This window comes from Centruroides vittatus, unplaced genomic scaffold (assembly GCF_030686945.1).
Source record: "Centruroides vittatus isolate TY-2023 unplaced genomic scaffold, ASM3068694v2 contig_466, whole genome shotgun sequence".
Classification (NCBI taxonomy): Eukaryota; Metazoa; Arthropoda; class Arachnida; order Scorpiones; family Buthidae; genus Centruroides; species Centruroides vittatus.
The window spans coordinates 1,164,492-1,185,300 of record NW_027122260.1 but is presented as its reverse complement, the minus strand read 5'-3'; the positions used below and the strand labels follow the sequence as shown (position 1 = coordinate 1,185,300).

At 25.2% G+C, this 20,809-nt stretch overlaps 1 protein-coding gene across 7 annotated transcripts in view; it reads right to left on the bottom strand.

The window, feature by feature from the left end:
- Positions 1-1,359: 1,359 nt before the first annotated feature.
- Positions 1,360-20,809, bottom strand: part of LOC136977668 (fasciclin-2-like) — a 170,240-nt gene continuing 150,790 nt past the window's right edge. For 2 of the 7 annotated variants that reach the window (XM_067273203.1, XM_067273204.1), the window contains 5 exons: positions 18,513-18,750; positions 17,193-17,258; positions 9,835-9,894; positions 3,391-3,486; positions 1,360-2,881 (listed from right to left, as the gene is read on the bottom strand). In XM_067273203.1, the coding sequence (XP_067129304.1) occupies positions 2,779-2,881; positions 3,391-3,486; positions 9,835-9,894; positions 17,193-17,258; positions 18,513-18,750 (563 nt within the window). In that variant the 3' untranslated portion in view covers positions 1,360-2,778. The remainder of the gene's footprint in view (positions 2,882-3,390; positions 3,487-9,834; positions 9,895-17,192; positions 17,259-18,512; positions 18,751-20,809) is intronic. The other 5 variants (XM_067273206.1, XM_067273205.1, XM_067273208.1 and 2 more) reach the window with 5 other exon arrangements.

Sequence of the window (20,809 nt, the reverse complement as noted above, 5' to 3'; positions counted from 1 at the left end):
TTACTGTCAGTGAGTTAATTCTTGAATTAAAGATTAACATATGTAGTATTTGAATTCTTTGTAACATAACATGGACATATTCAACTTGTAAGAGCTTAGCATCTTTACTTAATTTTAAGGGTAATGAATAAGAAATATATTCATTTATATAAATCAATCATCATAGGATTTCCAGTTTTAAAAAAATTGAAATTTTATCCTCTTTTCCACTTGATCTTTATTTGCTTTAGTTATTTTTTAAATTTTCGAATAAAATAGTAATTGCTTACTATTTTGTGATATTATTATTGCCTGGTAACTGTTATACAAACAAATTTAGAGAGAGAGTATATTTGTTACTGCATGTTTTTTTCTAATATATTTTTATATTTTGTAACTATCAATAATTCTAATAATACTTTTTTGAAGTTAGCACAACTGTTTTCACTGCTGGAATTCAATCTATTGTCTACTAAACTTTGAAATCATGTATTTAGTTTATACATGATTTGGCAGAAACATCATGAAGCACACTGACAAATTGGAGCACTTGTCACATAATCTTTGAACTGAAGTGAGAACTTTGTAATGCAGTGTTAAATTGAGTTGATAGATATGAAAAGTAACCAGCTTGAAATCTTGGATTAAAATGTTGTTGGTAAGTATGGTTGTTACAGCAGCAACACGACATCTTTGCCGTGTTGACTGGCTGGCATTATAAATGTTTTCTATTACAGCGGAACAGATGATAAATCTGTATTTTAGAAAATGATTTAAATGTTAAAAATTTTATGTTATAATATTCTCTACATAAGTAAAAAAAATTCTTTGTATTTGAACATTCAAAATTTATTATTATAATAAAATTTCCATCAAAAAACTGTTCAAATATACTAATATGATAATTTTTCTTATCAAATTTCAATGTATTTTCCATATTTAAAAAATTTAATTGTGATATATTAAATTTAACGAGATATGTTTACTTCTCTTATAAGAAAATAATACTTTGAATTCAACATAAAAGTGATATTATATGAAACTATCCTAAATAACAATAATACCTTAACTTTTCTTGTGTTTTATGAAATTATCAAATTTTCAACAGTTTATTGTCCATTTTGTGATAATTTATTAACAGTAATTGGAAAAATTTCAAATGAAAACTTGGTTTTTTTTTTTTGTGACAATTCATTTGTATTATACATACTATATATATTTTTTTTGACATAACAAGCAACAATCTATAATGATTTGCAATATATTTGAATTTCAAGTGCCACAGTCTTAAGGTTGTCATTGTCTATTTATACTCGTGATCATTGTAAATTAAAATATCTGACGGACGAAATTACTAATTATTCACAAATACAACATGTATAAGAGATGATAAATTAATTTTTCTTTTATTTGATGGGCATGAAATATTTATTTGTAGGATTGATGCAATAGTCCAGATAACATTCATGAACAAGAATTTATTCTGGTTCATGCACACAACATCACATTTTGTAAGAAGACAGCAGTTTAAGCAAATCCAACATGTGGACACCCTTTTGCTCACTGAAATAACAGTGAAATTCAAAATAGTTGCTCTGTTGGCTGCAGGAATACAAATTACCCAAATTTTCTGTACTGAAAAGATATGAAAATTTCTTTGCAAATAAAGAACTCTTAGTCTATAATCAGTACAATAATACATGTCAGGATCCTGCAGAACATCAAATTGTGATCAACAAATTAACTTGTAGGTATTCTTACAGTTCTCTTCTTTCTCTGTGAGCATTGCAGGTGCAAAATTTTTCTTTACAATTTTTTTTTATCTCAAACTGTTTCAGTACCTACAGAGAATGTAACTGTAACAATTCCAGATGGTTTTTAATCAAAATCAAGATTAACTGGCAATCTTATCTTTAACAACTAAAATACAATGGTTTTTATCCATACAAAGTACCGTACATATAATTTATTAATAAGCAATTTTCAAAAGCACCAAGAAAACACTTAAGAATTTTAAGTTACCAGCCAATAAATGAAAGGAATAAAAATTAATCAATAAATATTCCTTCATTAATGAATGGTGAAATAATATGAACAACCATGAAATTAATTTCTGAAAAATAATTTTAACATAAATTTGGAATGATTTGAAAATACATACAACAGGTATCAAGTGAAAAATTTATCAATATTAATACAGATCACACTAAAGATGTCTACAAAAGTAAAGCAGTAATGAAATAAAATTACTCTGAAAATTCAGAATCGTATGACAATTTTAGGGGAATGATGCACTGACTCCTTAGAGCACGAGACCCTGAGGCAGAGTCCTTGGACTATGATTTTCTTAAAGCTAGAAGCCAACATTCATATGGAACTTTTCTGCATAAATCACACACACATTCACTCCTGATTATCCCTGAAAAAGGCTTATACATTGTATATAACTAATTAATAAGCTTTGCGATAGCACCAATTACTTGGTTCAGTACACTCTTGTTGATATCATGCTATTTCATAAAGCCAGCAGTAGGGAATCATGGAGTCCATTTGAATCACATCCCACATCATCACAATCAAAATTACATTAATGATTGGGTCACAAAACACTGAACCGATTCTGCCTTGGTCAAACATTTATATGTTGCTATATGTTGACCAAAATTTAGAGAGAAAAAGATTCAATGTTTATTTTTCTTGCACTTCATTCATTGCTTGAAATGATGACCCAGATATTTTAATTTGTTAACAGGAGTATAGTTTTATAAAATGTTGGCTTCACTTTTATCTTACAAGATGTTAAACCAAGCTGTCTTTGGCAATACTTGACTTAGATCCTTTTGGTGATTTGTTCTTTATTTCAGCATCCATGCTGTTTGTTTCAGTTTTAGTGTCCTTTGCACTGAATAAGGAAAACATTACATTAAAAATCTTCATATTCTAATTATTTTACCTTTAGTATATATGAGAAATTATTATATTTATAAAGTATTTTTTTCTTAGTTTTACATATGTATAGTCATTTCTGTTTATCTGGCTGATAGCAGTTGTGCCGAAGAAATCTTTACTGAAATGGAATACAAGATGAGAAATTAAGATTTTAAAATCAATTTTCGAGCCATTTCCTTAACAGAAAGCATGCATGCATGATACCATTCCCAAAAGAATATAGCCACAGTATGTTGTTTAAAGAAAATAAAGCATAATTATTAATATATTTTACCATTATCAGATTAACATAACATTATATAATATACATAAGAAGTGTAGCAAATGTAAGTCACAGAAGAATATATTCATAGAGAAAATATTTGTTCTGCATTGAAAACAAAAGAAAGAGATGAGAATAGATTCATCTGTTCTTCAGCAGGGTGCTTGTATTTAAACATAAACAAGTTTATTAGTGCTCACCCTACTGTTTCAATCATAGGAGTATCTTCATTAACTGCGTAAACTTTATCGCTTCTGTCTTCTCCTTTATGCATTTGTAATGGTTCTTTTTCTTTGCTAAAAAATAAAAATTAATAGCAAATGGTTGTCATCAACTAAACTTAACTAAAGTTTTCTCAAACAGTATCCTCAAAAACATTTTAGTTCTATATACCAGCACAATGTTTCTAAATGAATTTCATTTAAATAATATATAATCTGAATAATTTTAAATTAAAATAGAAATCAAGAAATATTAATAAAATTAAGCAAAAGCAATTATATGCGAAAATAATTTTGCTGGTAGTTAGAATTTTTTAAATTGAAATTCTTTAAATGCTGAATATATCAAATTAACATAATTATTATTAAATTTCATGTAAATCAACAAATTTGATAATAAATGGACATAAATAAATTTAATGAAATCTGTGGCAAGGAGGAGTTAGTATATTAATAAAATTCTAAAATAATACAAAAAATATAATTGATTAGAACTAAAAACAGTATTATTAAATAATATAAAATATAAATTCAAATTAAAATACCATGTAGAATCACATATATATGATTCAGTATAATTAATATTTTATAATAAACTAAAAATTAATTTGAAAACTAGGAGCATTCTAAATATGGACCACATGTCATTTAAGTGAAAAATTTTGGAAAAATTATGTGGATTTATCTTTTGCTAATAAAAATCATAAAATAAATAAGTTCTTTAAGTGGGTACTTATAATATCATAGGATTGGGATATGAAGTGTATGTAAAATTATTCTATCAACCAAATGGAGATATCCAACTATTGCCTAATGACCAGGACTTTATAATGCCCACCAGGAAATTCCTTCAAACAGATTCAATAAACTCCTTAACATGTATGAATGAAAACATTTCTAATAAAATATTTGCTTTGGTATCTTGAAATGAGTCCTCTTAACTCTCATATAGTTTTATCTTTTAAAAATTAATTTTCAGAAATTTTAATAAAACCACTTTTTGAATTAAAATGAGGCCATGCATATATGAGATGCAGCTTTCATGCCAAAACAATATTTCTTGCAAAAAAAACTATCATGCATCATAAATATTAGTCTAAATTATGAAATTATTTAGTTTTTGATGATGCACATGTTTTTATAATAGTTAATGTAAATGATAGAAATGTTACTTGTTCTGTACTTAAACTTATAATGAAGAGATGATGTAATATTGGTAACATTTTTGTGTGAACAATTTTTTAATTCCTTGATGTGGGTTTAATGTTCTAAAATATGATTTGTGCAGTTATAATTCTCAACAGTTTAAACTAATTACATAAAACGAATGCTTAATTGATGTCAGAAAATGAAGAGCAGAAAAACTAATGCTATAAATCCTATTATTTATATTTATGTTTTCTAATAGAAACTTCAATAAGCAGAAATAGCACAGAATAATAATTTAAAGTTTGAATATTCATCTAAATATATAAAATTACTTGTCCTGACTGACTGACTGACTGACTGACTGATTCATCATTGCCCAGAGCAAACCACTGAACTTAAGGAGGTGGAAACATGGAAAAGAGTCATGAAAGCGCACACCTAAGAAGGGATTTTTGGAAATTCCTCCCACGGGAGAGAGAGAGGATTAAGGCTTAACCTGAAGAATGGCTTCTACTGTACTATTTTAGATGCAATTTTTTGTTTTCAACTACGTTTAGTACTTGAAAACAAAAACTTACTTCATTGAGTATTTAGGTGTATTAAATTGATAACATTTCAGACATTGTTATAAATATTTTTATATATTTCGATTTTTTAACCATATGTTCGAACCATTTTAAATTTGAATTTGTTATTGCATATTGGTTTGATTACAGAACGATTGTAAACATTCCAGAATATTGATCAAATTGAAAACAGTTTATTTGATTCTCAGCAATTCTCAGCGGTAGGTGTTATATAACAATTACTATGGCTGTTGAAATATTGAATATAAATGGTATTTGCTTGCAAAATCCGCACAGGCAAAGCTGTGGATAACAACTAGTTCATATATATGACATTTCTGTAGTTTGTGAGTGCATATTATTTGGAATGAAATTTATAGCATATACAAGTTTCATTCTTTATTTTTGGATATACTACTGACCCTTCATTTTAATGAGCAAATTTGATTATTGTTTCCAAAATCCATTATATTTAGGTCCATAAAATCTAGATATAGAGTTTTTAAATCATAAAGTACATTGATAATTCAAGGACTTGCCTGTATGATAAGTTCTTGAATTATCAATGTACTATATGATTTAGCAACACAATGTTTAAAGGACAAGAAGTTTCAAGTTAAATTATGGAGATATAGTATTTCAGAATATTAGACACTCCACTAGGAACGTCTTTTAAAGAAGCATGTCAACAAATATTGTTAATATTAAATTTAATAAGAGATGGCACCTATTGCTTACCTCCAGTGCAAAATTACTGAGAATTTAATAATTATTATTAGCAGTAATGTAGCCTGATTTAATCTGGTAAGCATTTGGCTTTAATATATAAACATCTCAAAGCTTGATGATTATATGTGTATATAAGACTAATTATTACAAAAAAACATGGCTTTGAATGGAAAAAGAAGTAAATAATTTATAATATGAAGAACAAATTAAATAATTACACAATGAAATCACATTTAAACATGTAACATTTACTTAAATACATATTTTAATAATTTTGCTAGCTATATTAAAAGGAAATATCTATTTATAAAAATTTTTGTACATTTTTATTATTTATGAGATCAAGAACTTTCAACAAAACTTCATAAATTAAAACGAATAATTATTCTTTATACAGAATTTTTTTTTTTTTTTAAACAGAAATACAGAAAAGATTATAGTAAAAAGGTGCTATACAACAGATTTACATAAATGAACTAAACTTTATCACGGAGAAAAAGAAATCCAATTTTGCAAGAATATATAATAAAGTACTATAAAGAATAGTGAATGTATATTAAAATTATTCAATGTTCTTTATCTATATACAAACTTTTTCCATAAACAAGATGTATTTTACTTACATTTTCAGCCTCTGTGATTGTGAGTGCAAGCATGTTTGAAAATGTTAAGTAAAATAAATTGTTTTATTTTTGAAAGTGATGTTTATATATATATTTATTTAAAACACAAATTAAATCAATATATAAGTTTTACTATTAAAGTTTAATTAAACAAGTGTTTAAATTTTTATGATGTTTCAAAATTCTTGTTAAGTATATGAAAATGTTTCTACAATCAAACTAGATATTTCTGCGTAAGAAATTTCATATAATCATGTACAACATCCAAAATAAATAAAAAAGAGTACTATGAACTTTGCTAAAAGTTTAATAATTTTTTAAAAATTATTTTACTATAAAAATTCAAATGTTACACTTATACTCATTATTAAAAATGATAAAAAATACACAGCTTTTATTTATCATCAGAGCATTCTGTTAAAACATATACAAATATATATTTATATATACAGTCCCCCCCACCTTAAACACTGATAAAGCAAATTTTGCCATTGTCGCAATGTTAAATTTCACATGAAAAAGTGAACAAAAATTTTACCAGAATTTGTTAAATTGAACTGTAAATTACCTTCACAACCCCCATGAAATAATGCTATTTCCAATAATGGTTGCTTTTTACACTTTTCAGCTTGAACAATATAAAAGTACTGAAAAATGTTCCATTTTGAGTAGAATAGTTTTTCTTCTAATAAGCAAAGACAAGTTTGACCTCCAATTGTAGAGCAATTTAAAAATCTGGTTTTAGTGGACCATTCTACTGTACTCAGAAAATAGGAGTTGAAGTTTAAGGATACTCACCCCCTTTAAACAGATACAGTCCCATGCAAACATAAACTAGTTTTCATATTGAGGAAAGAATACAGTGATGCTAGGTTTGGCTCTTTTTTTTTAATCTTTTGGTACCAAAAAATATTTTCTATTTTTTCAAACAATCTTCCAGAAAAAAAATTACAGATTTAGCTTTTTGTTCAGTTTAACCACTAATGTACTACCCCCACACTTAAAATGGCAAATATCATCTCTTCCTCATTTTGTTTTATTTGAAAATTATTTAGAACATTAATCTGTATAAATAAATTTTATTTTATTTAACTTTATTTAGTGAATTAATTTAAAATATTATAATTTAGAGACTTTGATTCCCTAAATTACACAACCTTGACCTTGAAAACTGTTAATGCAAATATTTGACAAGGTAAACTAATTACTATTTCCCTAGTGATTTGTATTATGACTGTATATATAAATTATATACCTTCTGGAAAAACACAAAATCTATGCCATGCCTCTGTTCAGCATTGTATATTACTACATCGATTTGGACTTAGGGAACATCCCTATTGTGACTGTGATGACATCTTACAGAATGCCACTCACTTGATCTTTGACTGCACCAAACACGACAATCACCGGATTAATCTGGAAACGCTAAAAAAGGGCTTCAATTGGCCCTGTCCACCACAAGCTCTCGTGGAAGATCCGGATATTTTTGCAGCCCTAGAAAAATTCATCCGCGCTACCAGCGCACTGGACCCTACCTTTAACTAGTTCGTCCTACTGTTATTGGACCTTTTGTATGTTTATTACTGTATTAATGTACCCATTACGCCTTACTTAGTTTTTTCCTTGTCATCTATAAATGCGATGCAGGCGCTCATGAGTCTTCCTACTTCACCATCTATCCTATCTTACTTTTTCTTCACCTCCCGCCTTCCTCAACTCTTCTCATCTTTCCTATCCCCCTTTCACACCCAGGCAATACCTATGAGTAGTCCTGGGTCTTCATCCCCTTTGTGCTACTGCTACATTGTATATTATTATTACATAAAACATCATAAATACCACATTTTCCATTATTCAGCGAGACGTCGGTGCAGTGATAAAATTCATTCCATATTTTAGCTCGCTTGCAGTGCCATCTCAAAATGCTTACAAAATTTCATTAGTGAGGTTGAGGAGTGCTAGCTGTTTGCTAAGACAATGGAGTCGCCATGTTCGAAGGTTTTAATTAAATCAGAAGATCAAAATTTTCTTTTAAATATGGATGAAAGAACTTATGACAGTTTACGAATAGCTAAAAGTAAACATATTTTTAGCTTTTTCTTATCTGAAAGACTGACAGGCGTAATTGTCTTTTCGTCTTCGTACGTCATATACGAAGACCGAATTTCTAGTTATATTACTTTTATCTTGATTTTAAATATCAAGTAATAATATAATAATTAGCATTATACAACCCACATGTTGAAACTTTCAGCAAAAACCATTATATATATATATTTCATCTTTTATCACCTATATTTTATAATGCAATCTATGGCATATTTGTACTCACAGGACATTGTTTTGTGTACCTTTATAATTTATCACTATTGTTTGTTAAAGATCTTGTGAATGAAAGCAATTAATTATTTACTGAGTATAATTTTGTTTTAAAGCTAGTAAATGTTTCATATTTTCATTAGAAACAGCAACCAATATCAAAATTTATTTTAAAGACTCCAGACATCATTCAGCACAGCTGACCTATGCTTGCTTAAAAATATTGTCACTGTATTTAGGCACGATGTCATGAACGTAGCCAGATATTTTGGACCTATCTTCCCGATATTCCTCTTTAGAATCGATTGCAGCTATTAAAGACAAGTCTTGTAGCTCATCGTAGTCATTTTTGAAAAAGCTAGAACTGGGATTTATAACAGATTCTGAACAAATACTCTAAACATTTATAATAGATGCTGTGAAAACGTGATCCATTTTTATTAGCGGATTGCTAGCTGTTGTGTTCCTTCTAACACGTCAGCAGGAAGTTAAATATTTCACATATCCACTAGCAGATAGCAAGCGCTACACTGAATAATGGAAAACGTGGATAGATTAAACAATTTCTGTTCTGTTTAAAAGCATTTTCATAAACAATAGACCTCCATGAAGTATTTTAAACTTTTAATTCTATTCTAAATTTTAATTTAAATTCAAACATTTCTTAATCAAGTAACCAAGTTTTTGAATTTTATTTGTAAAAAAAGAGTAAAATAATTAAACATTTATTTTTAATAATTAAATAAATTTATTATTATTATCATATTAGTTAAGAAATTTGCTAAATTATATAATATAAGAAAAATTATTGCTTATATTGGAGATTAATAGTTAATATCATATAGGAATAAACTGAAAAAGGAAACTAAAATTCTTTTATAATAAATATATTTGTAGAATTTATTAATTTAATATGCATACTGCAATAAGCCAGATATACAGAATAATAAATTCATTGGATTTTTCTGTAAAAAAAAGTTAAAAAAAAAAATAAATTAGGATGATTTGTTTGAAACATTGATGATTATTCTTACTCAAATGCTGGATTATCCACTTCTGTTCTTGATTTCTCATCTGCTTCATCTTTTCCTTTGCTGGAGAATGAAGAAATGAAAGATATATAGGAAAATCACATATATCACAAGACAAATTACATGCAATTATAGACACATTTAAAAGCAACAAATAAAACAAATGACTACAAATAACACTTTCTACAAATAAATTGTGATAAAAAAAATGTTTAAAAAGTTAGAATAATGTTAATATAACAATTTTTTCTTTAACAAATAATAATAAAAACTGTCATTAGAAAAATCTTAAAAAACAATTAATAAGACAAATATGTCTATAATAAAGAATTATCTGAAAATTAAATCTGTATAAAAAAACTATGGATTCTCATACAAAATATATCATCAAAATTTAAATTATGGTACTAAGGAATTTTGTTTTATTCATAAAATTCTTTTTTACATCTTTACATTAATAAAAAAAAAATTAAATTTATAATGTGATCGTGTGTGTTTTTATATATTAAAAATTGTGTTGATTATTAATTTACTGTTTATTTTAAATACATTAGTATAATATTATAATAAAAAGTAGCTAAAGTAATAAATAATGATTGATTTTTAATAGTAAAGATTATAAGAAGGAAAGGAAATTATAAAACTTTAAATTTAAGGAGCATTTAAATATTGAAATTACTTCTCTCTTAATTAACAATGGAATAAAATCTTTCTAAAAATTCCAATAATTGTTTAAAATATATAAAGTTAACTTGTACTGAATCTTTTAAGAATAAAGTTGTCAATTGAATATACAGTTTAAAATGAAGCAGAAAAAGTAGTTATTGTCAAAAATAGAATATTCAAAAGTCATATTTAACTATTCCATTTTACAATTAATTATTTTATTATAGAAAATTAATTGATGAAAATTACAAAAAACCTTTTACATTTTATTCCATTTAATGCATATCCTTTTTTTCTCTAAATCATTGTGACATTATGTAATTGTGATTGAAGTATTTTATTATATGAAAAAATAATCTTTCCAGAATTTATGAAGTTCAATAAAATATTTTTAGTTTTTAAGTTGTGCTTTATTATTAATATTGTTAATCTAATATCAGTTAGATTGCATTCTAAAGTAATTGTTTCTGATAGTATAGTCACACTATTATTTTTGACAAATTTTTTTATTTACTGATTCTAAAAACTTACATAAAAAATTATCTGATATTACCATAACTGGTTGATTGATTTTACTTTATTAAAAAATATTTAAAATTTGTTTATTTATTTAAATGATATATTTAAGATAGAGTTATTATATTATTTTTAATTTAAATGAAAGTTTTTTGGGAAATTAAAAATTATTGGTGTATTTTAATAATTAGTAAGCTAAAACTTCTTTATAATTAATTGCTTAAAGTTATTTTCTAACAAAATACAATAGTTTTGCCATAGTGTCTGTCATGTTTTTAGTTCTTTGCATTCTGAAGAATATTGAATTCTTCTGAATCACAGACGGGTGTGAGAACAATGTAAGATAATCTTCATTGAATGTTACATAGTAAATTTCACAATATAAAACATTTTTAATAGTTTTTTGAAGGTATACTGGCCAAGACATAGTAATTGGGATATCAGATTTCAAGATACAATATAAATTTAGAAACAACAACAATAAAAATTTGTAAAAAAAATGAATAGACTTTGATATGATAGAGCAGTGAATAGTAACACCAAGATATCAAATTATTATTTTAAAAAAATAAAGAATTTTTAATAAAGATGTACAGTACATGCATTTGGAGTAAATGAAGTAATTAACATGTGATCTTCTTGGATAAATCTCTCCACTAGTAAAGTATTTATTAAAGAGCTTTCTGTCTGTGTTTTCAGATTAGATTCTTAAAGACAAAAATTTGTTTTTTGACATCAGTTTTCTTATTAGTCATGAATAGCAACATCTTAAGCTTCTTTACTATGAACAGAGCACAGAATACCATTGAAATTTGCTTGTTTTTAATATGGGCTGTTTTACTATACTACATAATAAATAAAACTGGTGAATAATTTGTTCTTTAGAAAAAATATATATACTGTATTTATTTGAATGTAAGATGGATTTTTTTCAAGTTTTAGTTGCTCTGAAAGTACAATGCATGTTAGATTTGATATAATGTATTATAATAAGCAATCTCTAGTGCCATGCATCTTATTTCTGTCACTAATTCCATTGCATCATTTTAATGATTTTATTAGACTAATATTCAAAATAGTAAATATTTAAGAGGTCAACTTAACTCAAGAGGTCTTGTTAGTCTATTACAATAATGTAAGTACTTGGATGAAAATCTCAGAAAAAATTGTTCAGCACTCAAAAAATTAAATGACACTGAAGATGGTTTCTTATGGGAAGATATGAGCATTGAATTTAGTGTCAATTCAGAAGAGCCTAACATGGAAAGTGAAGAGGTTTCTGACTTCAGCATAGCACAGAAGACAATGACGTATAACTGCAATAAATACTGAACAAATTTATGTCAACAGACTCAGTCTGCTTGACAAATTGTCTTAAATTGTGAGTTTTTCAAAAAATAAATAAATAAATAAATAATGGATGAGCATACAGAAATTAAAGTGCATCTTAGATTCAAGTAAATACTGTAAAATAAAATAAAACTGTTAAGGTCATCCAGCAATTATAAAAGAATTCTTTAATAAGTTTTATATATTATTGTAAGTAGAGCAAGTTATACAGTAGAATCTCATTTTAATGGATCACAGGAACAACAGATTTTTCAGAATAACAAATTTTTTTCCAGGTTCTGCCAAATCAATGTAATTTTATCTCCTTTTAGCAGATCCACTAGTTGGAATAATGGATTTTTCCTACACCGTCTATTGTAAACGTCACGTTTTTCAACTTTTTTTGGGTGTTTCTGGAAAATTTGTAGAGTTTTATGATGCACTTGTTATATTTGGGATATGTACAATTGAAGAATTGTACAAAGAGAGTCAGCCAACTGATACAGTTGAGAAGAAGCCATCTAATGAATACTGTTCTGGTCCAAGTGTAGTGCCAAAATTTAGTGAGGCCATCGAGTATTTCCAAGTTGTGAAGACCTTCCTCACAAGTTTCAGCATAAACCAACAGGCTATACACGACATTGCTATTATCAAGAGGTTATATTCAATAGACAGAAGAGTGGCATTGAAAAAAACCAAGATGAGCGAGTTTTTTTTTTTTTTTAACAAATTGAGAAGTGAAGAAAAGTGCTAATAAGCATGTATAATTTGCCTCTTTTTATGCTTACAGTACATAGTTTTCATCATCTTTGTCATACACACATGGCATAATATACATGTACAGTACATTACAAACATACGTGTTTCTATAAGATAAAGAATAGAGATCTCAAGAAACCGAATAATTTCAAGTATTGGTATTTCTTATATATATAGGGGTTAGAAAACAGAAATTTTTTCAAATAACAGATATTTCCCTGGGTGTGCAGGAAATCCGTTGTTTGTAATATAACGGATTCTTGGAACAATGGATAATTTTCGGTGGCCTGAGCAATCTATTAAAACAAGATTCTTCTGTATATCACTGTCTTTCACAACATCAAAGTCAAAAACCTCTTCACTTTCCAAGTTAGGCTCATTTGAATCAACACTGGATTTGATGCTTACATCTTCCCACGTCAATTGTCCTCAATGCTGTTTGAAGCATTGGAAAAGCAATATTTTTTAAAAGCGTATTAATTATATTTAAATTGAAAAGAATTGGAGAAAAATGATAAATGTGTTTTTGGGTAACAAGCATAATAATTATTAAAGTAGACTTTGTTATTAATTTTATATTATAATATTTATTAAAATCATAAATTCACTGTCGTGTTAATATTAAAATAATTTATTGGAAATTTCATGGAAATCTTATGTAAGATGATTTAAATAAACAAAACATTTCAGTAAAATATCATTAATAATGTTTAGAAGTTAATAACTGTAAAAAATGTATTATTAAAAATTAAGATTTCGTTTTATTTAAAAGATAATATTTAAGAAATATTTATAATAGAATGATCATTTAAATACTTAAGATTTAATTTTTAATTAGTTAATAAATATAAAATGATTCTTATATTTAAAGTTAGGAATAAGCATTTTAGTTTTAGTTAAATAAATTTTTATTTATAGTAAAGAGTTAATAATTATATAATTAAAAAGAAGAGGTAAGAATAAAGAGAGTCAAAGACAATTTATTATTAATTTTATTTTTAATTATTATAAATACTATTATAAGTTTACATAGATATATAATGGTCAAGGAAGCTATTTAAATCAGTAGATACATTTAATAAACTTATATTTTTAATTATTGACATAATAGAAAGAAAAAAATAAGCACAATATATAGTCATGACTGTTGTGATAAAGACTATTTCTATTGGTTTATGATTTACAATTGCAATATTCTTTATATTTTAGCTTAGAAAAAGGTTACTACAGCATTATTTTACATACATTTAGCCAGATTTCATTCATTTTGATAATTTTAAATAATATAGTTTTATATTTTATTTCTTTTATACTATAAATCAAACATGAAATGATTGCTCCACCATTGATATGAATTAATAGTACTGGTATATTTGTAAATTGGATGTATTACCATTATTTGCATGGATAATGTTAATCTAAACTCAAATGAGAAAAGAAAGATTTAGAAAACAGCTACAGAGAACAGTGCTAAAATCTTTAATCTGTAGGAAAAGTAAAACTTATAACAATTTTACTGTTTTTCTCAGATATGTAATTAGTTTTAGAAAAATTAAAAGGTATTATGTATCATCCAAATAATTCACTGCAATTGACAGATATAATACATATATAATCCTATATTATAATCTTAAAAACAATCTCATTACTAAAATGGTCAGAAAATGGATCAGTGTATCAAGTTTTAAAAGACTAAGAACTACTTATGAAAATGGCAAATGTATAGCTTAATGATTGTCTATACAAACATAACATAGCATTAGTTCCATTGAAACTTGCTTTACAAATAGTATGAACATAACATGAATATAATTACATTTAAACAAGAGGTTTTCTTAATTACAAATAAAATGAATCTTCTGTAATATGCTGTAATGCATGTCCAGAAATAATTCTAAATGACGATCCTTTCTTGGAAAGTAAAATATTTGCCATTCAAAAAAATTGGAAAAGTTATTTTCTTGATCAATTTGGTTCATGGTCCAAACTTGTCAAAGTTTATTTTTTGAGGAACTTAAAATTCTGTAGTATCCAGAAGCCAACAACAATTATTCAATAATTGTTAACTTTCTATAGCTTTCTTATCTACTTACTACAGTTTTTCAGGTATAAACATAACTGAGATATCTTAAAGATTAAACAACAATGTAACAATGAGTTTATAGCTACACTAAACAATAATATGCTTGCAATCTTAGTACATTTGAGTATATGGAAAAAAAATGCTAAATATGTTTTATATACAAATAAGTTAATTTTTATAATCCAAATCATAATTTTTTCATATTTAAGAATTTATAATTTAGTGTAAATGATTATAAATTTGTTCTTTTTGTCAATTTTCAATGGCTTTCTTTTATAATATCTCTGATTGCTTTATCCAACAATTAAATGACTTTTTCATTATAAAACTTTGAATATAATCTCTCTGATCTCAGATGTTTTAAAAATAAAAGTAGAACAGATATTATAGAACAATAAGATCATGAAATAATCTATTGATATAAGAAGTAGAAGCTACTGAAATAAAAAATTATAACATTTTTATGTTTATAAAGAAACAGTATAATTTGCATTATTCCAAATAACAGTTGCATAGTTTATACCTATCACTTCATTCAGTTTAGTAGTTTAAACATTTCTAAAAAAAAGTTGTACATATTTATTTTAAACTGACGTTAAAATTTGAAAAATGAATGAAGCAGTTTTTAAGTTTCATAAAATTAATAAAAATTAGCATATAAATTTTGTAGAACATTTCCCTGTTTATTTTCTAACAGAGGAAATGTGATGATTGTCTGTTTAAATTTATTGTATATTTATTGTAAGTATTGTATATCTACCCAATTTTTTACTTTGAATTTTAATACTGTATCAACAATAATTATAGAAATGTTATTATAATTTTGCAGTATTTATCTTAAACTTAAAAATACTTAGGTTACTTTCTACAAAGAGTAATTCTGTATTAAGATCTGATCAAGTTATATATATTCAAGTAACAAGCCGACAATATTGTTATTAAAATTTAAAGTCTAGAAGTTTTATTTTCTGTAAATTATTATTATTATTTAAATATTGTAATGGTATACAGATGCAATTTGACTTTATTCTTTGACTTTTTCAAATGATAATTATCATTTATATTATAGTTTGATATGTATTTTCTTATTTTTGAATTAAATATTCTCATAAATGGTAGCTTTAATTATTTATAAATACTAATTTTAATATAATCTAATATTTATCAAAAAAGTTCAGATAATTTTTTGTGTTTGATCTAAACTAATATTCCTTCCATCATTAATATAATAATTAAGATGTTTGATATAATTTTATTTGTTTATTTATTTTAAAAAATATATAAAGTAAATTTTAAAATTTTGACAACAATTTTTAATAATATATATATATATTATGTATATTTATATACATTTTTATTAAACATAAAATCACAGTTAAACAATACAAATACAAACACAAATATAGACTTTAAAATGTTAAGCAACGTGAAGCAATGACTGAACAATTACATAAAAAGCAATAAGTTAAGGACAGACAAAGTATAGAAATGCATCTTGTTAATTGTTATACATATAGTTAGCGCGTTTCATATGCTTTTTGATAACAATTTACACAGGATGAACTTGCTTAATATTGGTTTTGTATAATACATTTCAAGACATCCTATGAAGTCCTTATGATAAAGTAGAATTCTTCTTGTTAAAATTACATTATAAATTTTTAATAATCTGTAGATAATCCATAAAATTTGCACTATTTAGTGTTCAAACTCTGACATCACACAACATAAGTAAAAAGCAACAGTGAAAATTCTCAACTAGATTATATGAAACGCGCTAAACAATTATGATCCATTATTGAATGAAGCTGTTCTTCACCTACATGCATGGTGAAAAAATTTACAAATTAGTTATGTCCTCTTTTGGCTTAGAATTGATGATGTAAAAAGCCTTTGAAAGGACATGCAGTTGCTTGTCATGCACATCCATACAGAAGCACTTTATTAGGACCTAAAATATTTTATGCCTGTAAAAAAAGCAGAAATTGTGAGGCTTGAAAAATCTTACTCCATAGGAGCTGTACTTTTAGGATCCACTTTAACCTCTCCATTATTAGCTAGAATCTCCTTGCCACTGTAATAAAGTAAACAAAAAAGAAGAAATTCCCTACCAACACAGTGCAAATTGAATAACGAATGAAAATTTACCATTTATTACATTTATAACCATAAATTATTTTTAAAGTACAAATCCTTTCAAGTTGCATAATTATGATATAATTTCTAATCTAAAATTACATATTTTTTTATTGAGAAATATAAAGGAAATATCTACATAAATAAAATAAACTTCATACTTATAAATACAAAATTTATAATTTATAAAATTAAGTAACAATATATTTTCACCAGGATCTGAAAATAAAATTCAATTATTTGTTGATATAGATATGTAATTTTTAATAAAAATGTAAAACAAAAAATATTGATTATATTATCAAATTACAATTTGATAAACACATACAATAACCTTTAATTTAAATATTGAAAACATTTAAAATTCATATAAATTTTACATTTTTGTTTAAAAACAGAAAAGCTACCTTTTAATTATAATACTAGCACATGTTATAACATATCACATATTGATATTGGGGTACAAATAATAATGTCCTCTTATATCCATTTTCTAGATGTTAAATTGAAAGAAAAGATAATGAAAGAAGTTAACTCAACACCTAGAAGATGGATTACATAGTATTGTACTGTACATTGAATGCACATCTTGTATTTTTATTAATGTCTTCATTTTGAAAGATACAAATAATATTCTAATACTTTAACATTTTAATTATTCTATGCAGCATTATTTAAAATTATAACAAGTAAAATTTATATTTAATCTTTTAATTTGATATTTTCTGCATGGAGCTAAGAGAAAAGCACTTAAAATTGTTTTACAAGTAATGACATTAATATACATGCAGATCAAGATTGTGTTCCATATTTTAATAATATAGAAACATCTTTGAAGTCTTTCAATAACTGTATTTTTTCATTGCCAAGTAGAACTGAATTATTTTAATGACATACAGAAATTGCAACTGTCACTATCATAAAGATTCAATAACCATCAAGTAATAATGATACTGTTTTAAAATTTTGCATCTCCATGAAGTCTTTATGGGTCAATACTAATACCTGTTGATAAAAGTGAGAAGACAAATCATTTGTATTATGACTACAACATGTGCAAACAAGACATTCAACAATAAAAGATGATTTGTAAAAACAGTAATAAAATTTTGTGTTTTATTTTGAAATGAAAATTTTCATAACTATATAATTGTTTATGAAAATATTTAATTAAATTAATTCAATTTCTTACCTTCCTTTACCGTCTTCCGCCGCAGCTTCTTTTGCCTTATCACCTGCTGCAGATTTTCCACATAAGCTACTTCGAAAGAAATATAACAGTCCCCACTGATAACGTAAGAAGCAAGTAACATCAATAGCCATAAGGATAATCACTACAAGCACCACGACAATAGTAATAATGGCTGCCATTGACAGAAACATTTCTTCTTCATCTTTGTCACTTACTCTTTCTTCACCTACACTGTTGCCTTTGTTAGGAGAGAGAGTATTAAGATATTTTGTTTATGTATTATGAGTTAATATACTAATAACAACATTATCTGTCAAAATTCTGAAATAACAAATTATTAATTGTTTAAAATATTTATGAAATTATGTGGATGATAATTAGTACATTCTATATACAAAAATATTAATTTATGAAGTTATTACTGTTATAAGTATAAAGGAAACACAATAATAAAATTAACTGTAGTCAATTTTATGCTCCTAATCATGCAAAATTATAATTTAATACAGTTTAATTTAATAACAGTTTAAAAACTTAAAAAATCAAGCAAAGCATTATTATAACAGACTTTATTCTACAGTTATAAAGTTATCAAATTTATTAATTGAAAATTTGATATTAAAGTACTTTAGGCAAGTATTAATTATAATGCTTATAATGCTCAAAATTACATAAAAGGAATGTGATGAAATTATGTTATATAAATCAAAACTTTAAATCAGATATTTTTTTTATTGCTATGATAAATATTCTATCATAGTAAAATGCAAGGTACATTAAATGATGTAAAACTTTTCAATGATGTAAAATACTAAATTTTATTTTGTAACTTTTTTCATAATTATGCAAATATATAAAAATTGATATTGGAAATATTTCAGAAATGATGTGATTATGCTTTACCACAAATCATCTTAGATTAACTTTAATTCAACACTTCAATTACTCTGACATGCTGTAAAGTTGAGTGAGCTCAACTTACATAGTAACAGGATATTTTTCCAAATATGAATGTTTTGAATCCATTATACAATAATTATCTTTTAAAATATTTTTAGTAAATTTTGTAATCCTAATTTAATAAATACAACAAAAAATGTAAGTTGTCATCTTCAATTTATTGTCATATATCAAACAAACATATCCACATTTCTGAAATATTAGAATATGACAGCTACTATTAAAACAAACATTCTAATGACTTAAAATTACTTCCTATTTTTAAAAGATCTTCAATTAAGTTTGTGATTTTATGATATTCATTTTTAATTTTTTTTTAAATTAATGATAGTTTTATAATGATAAATTTAGTATTACCATTTCTATATTAAAATCACAAATTTAATTATCTTGGCAACAAGATCTAAATAAAAGTGATTATTTTCAGAATTTTGACACATAATACAATAAAATACATATATTTTTTCTAAATTATAATTAATTTTATTATATTTAAAAAGTAATGCATATTTTAATATGCTAACAACAATTCGAATAAGAATGCTATTTTTTTATTTTAAAAATAATATATGAAATGGTAAAACCATTATGATTACTATCTTAAGAACAAATTCCAATGCTTATAAATATTACAGGGCATAAACACTACTGGAAGATAAGCTTGTATTTACATCAAATCTGCTTTTTTGGAGTCAGAATAACATGCAATTTTAGCAATTTGTTCCCAAATACTTTCAGACCATGCACATCCAATATCACTTAAAGATGAATATGCATAATTGGAAAATACTTAGAAATTAAACAGCTAAAGTTGTATGTTGATTTTAACTCAAAAAAAAAAAAAAAAAGGATATTTCATCTATGATGATTGTAGTAATATTTTGATTTAATTAATTAATTTATTTATTTATTTGTTTATTATGCATACTGGATACAGTATGCATAATAAATAACAGGATGCGGGGAGCAATACCATCACCAAAAAACGACTCAGATTTACTTAATTTTGTAACAAAATTAAATACTTAAAATAAGAAACATTTATTTTCAGAAACTTATCTACAGGTACCTACATCCTTCTCACAAGTCCGAATGTAAATCATGATATTTATAAAAACTGGTTAAATTTCATTTAAAAAATTTTAAATATTAAATTTTAATTATATAACATGAGATACAAAATAACTTATTGTTTTTGAAATACAACTGCTGCAATATATCAGCAGAAATTAATTAAATAAATTGATTGAGATACAAGAAAATATTTGTTTTACCTGTTAGAACTTTGATATATGAAATTTATTGCATTGTATGTAATTAGTATTGTTTGCTCTAAA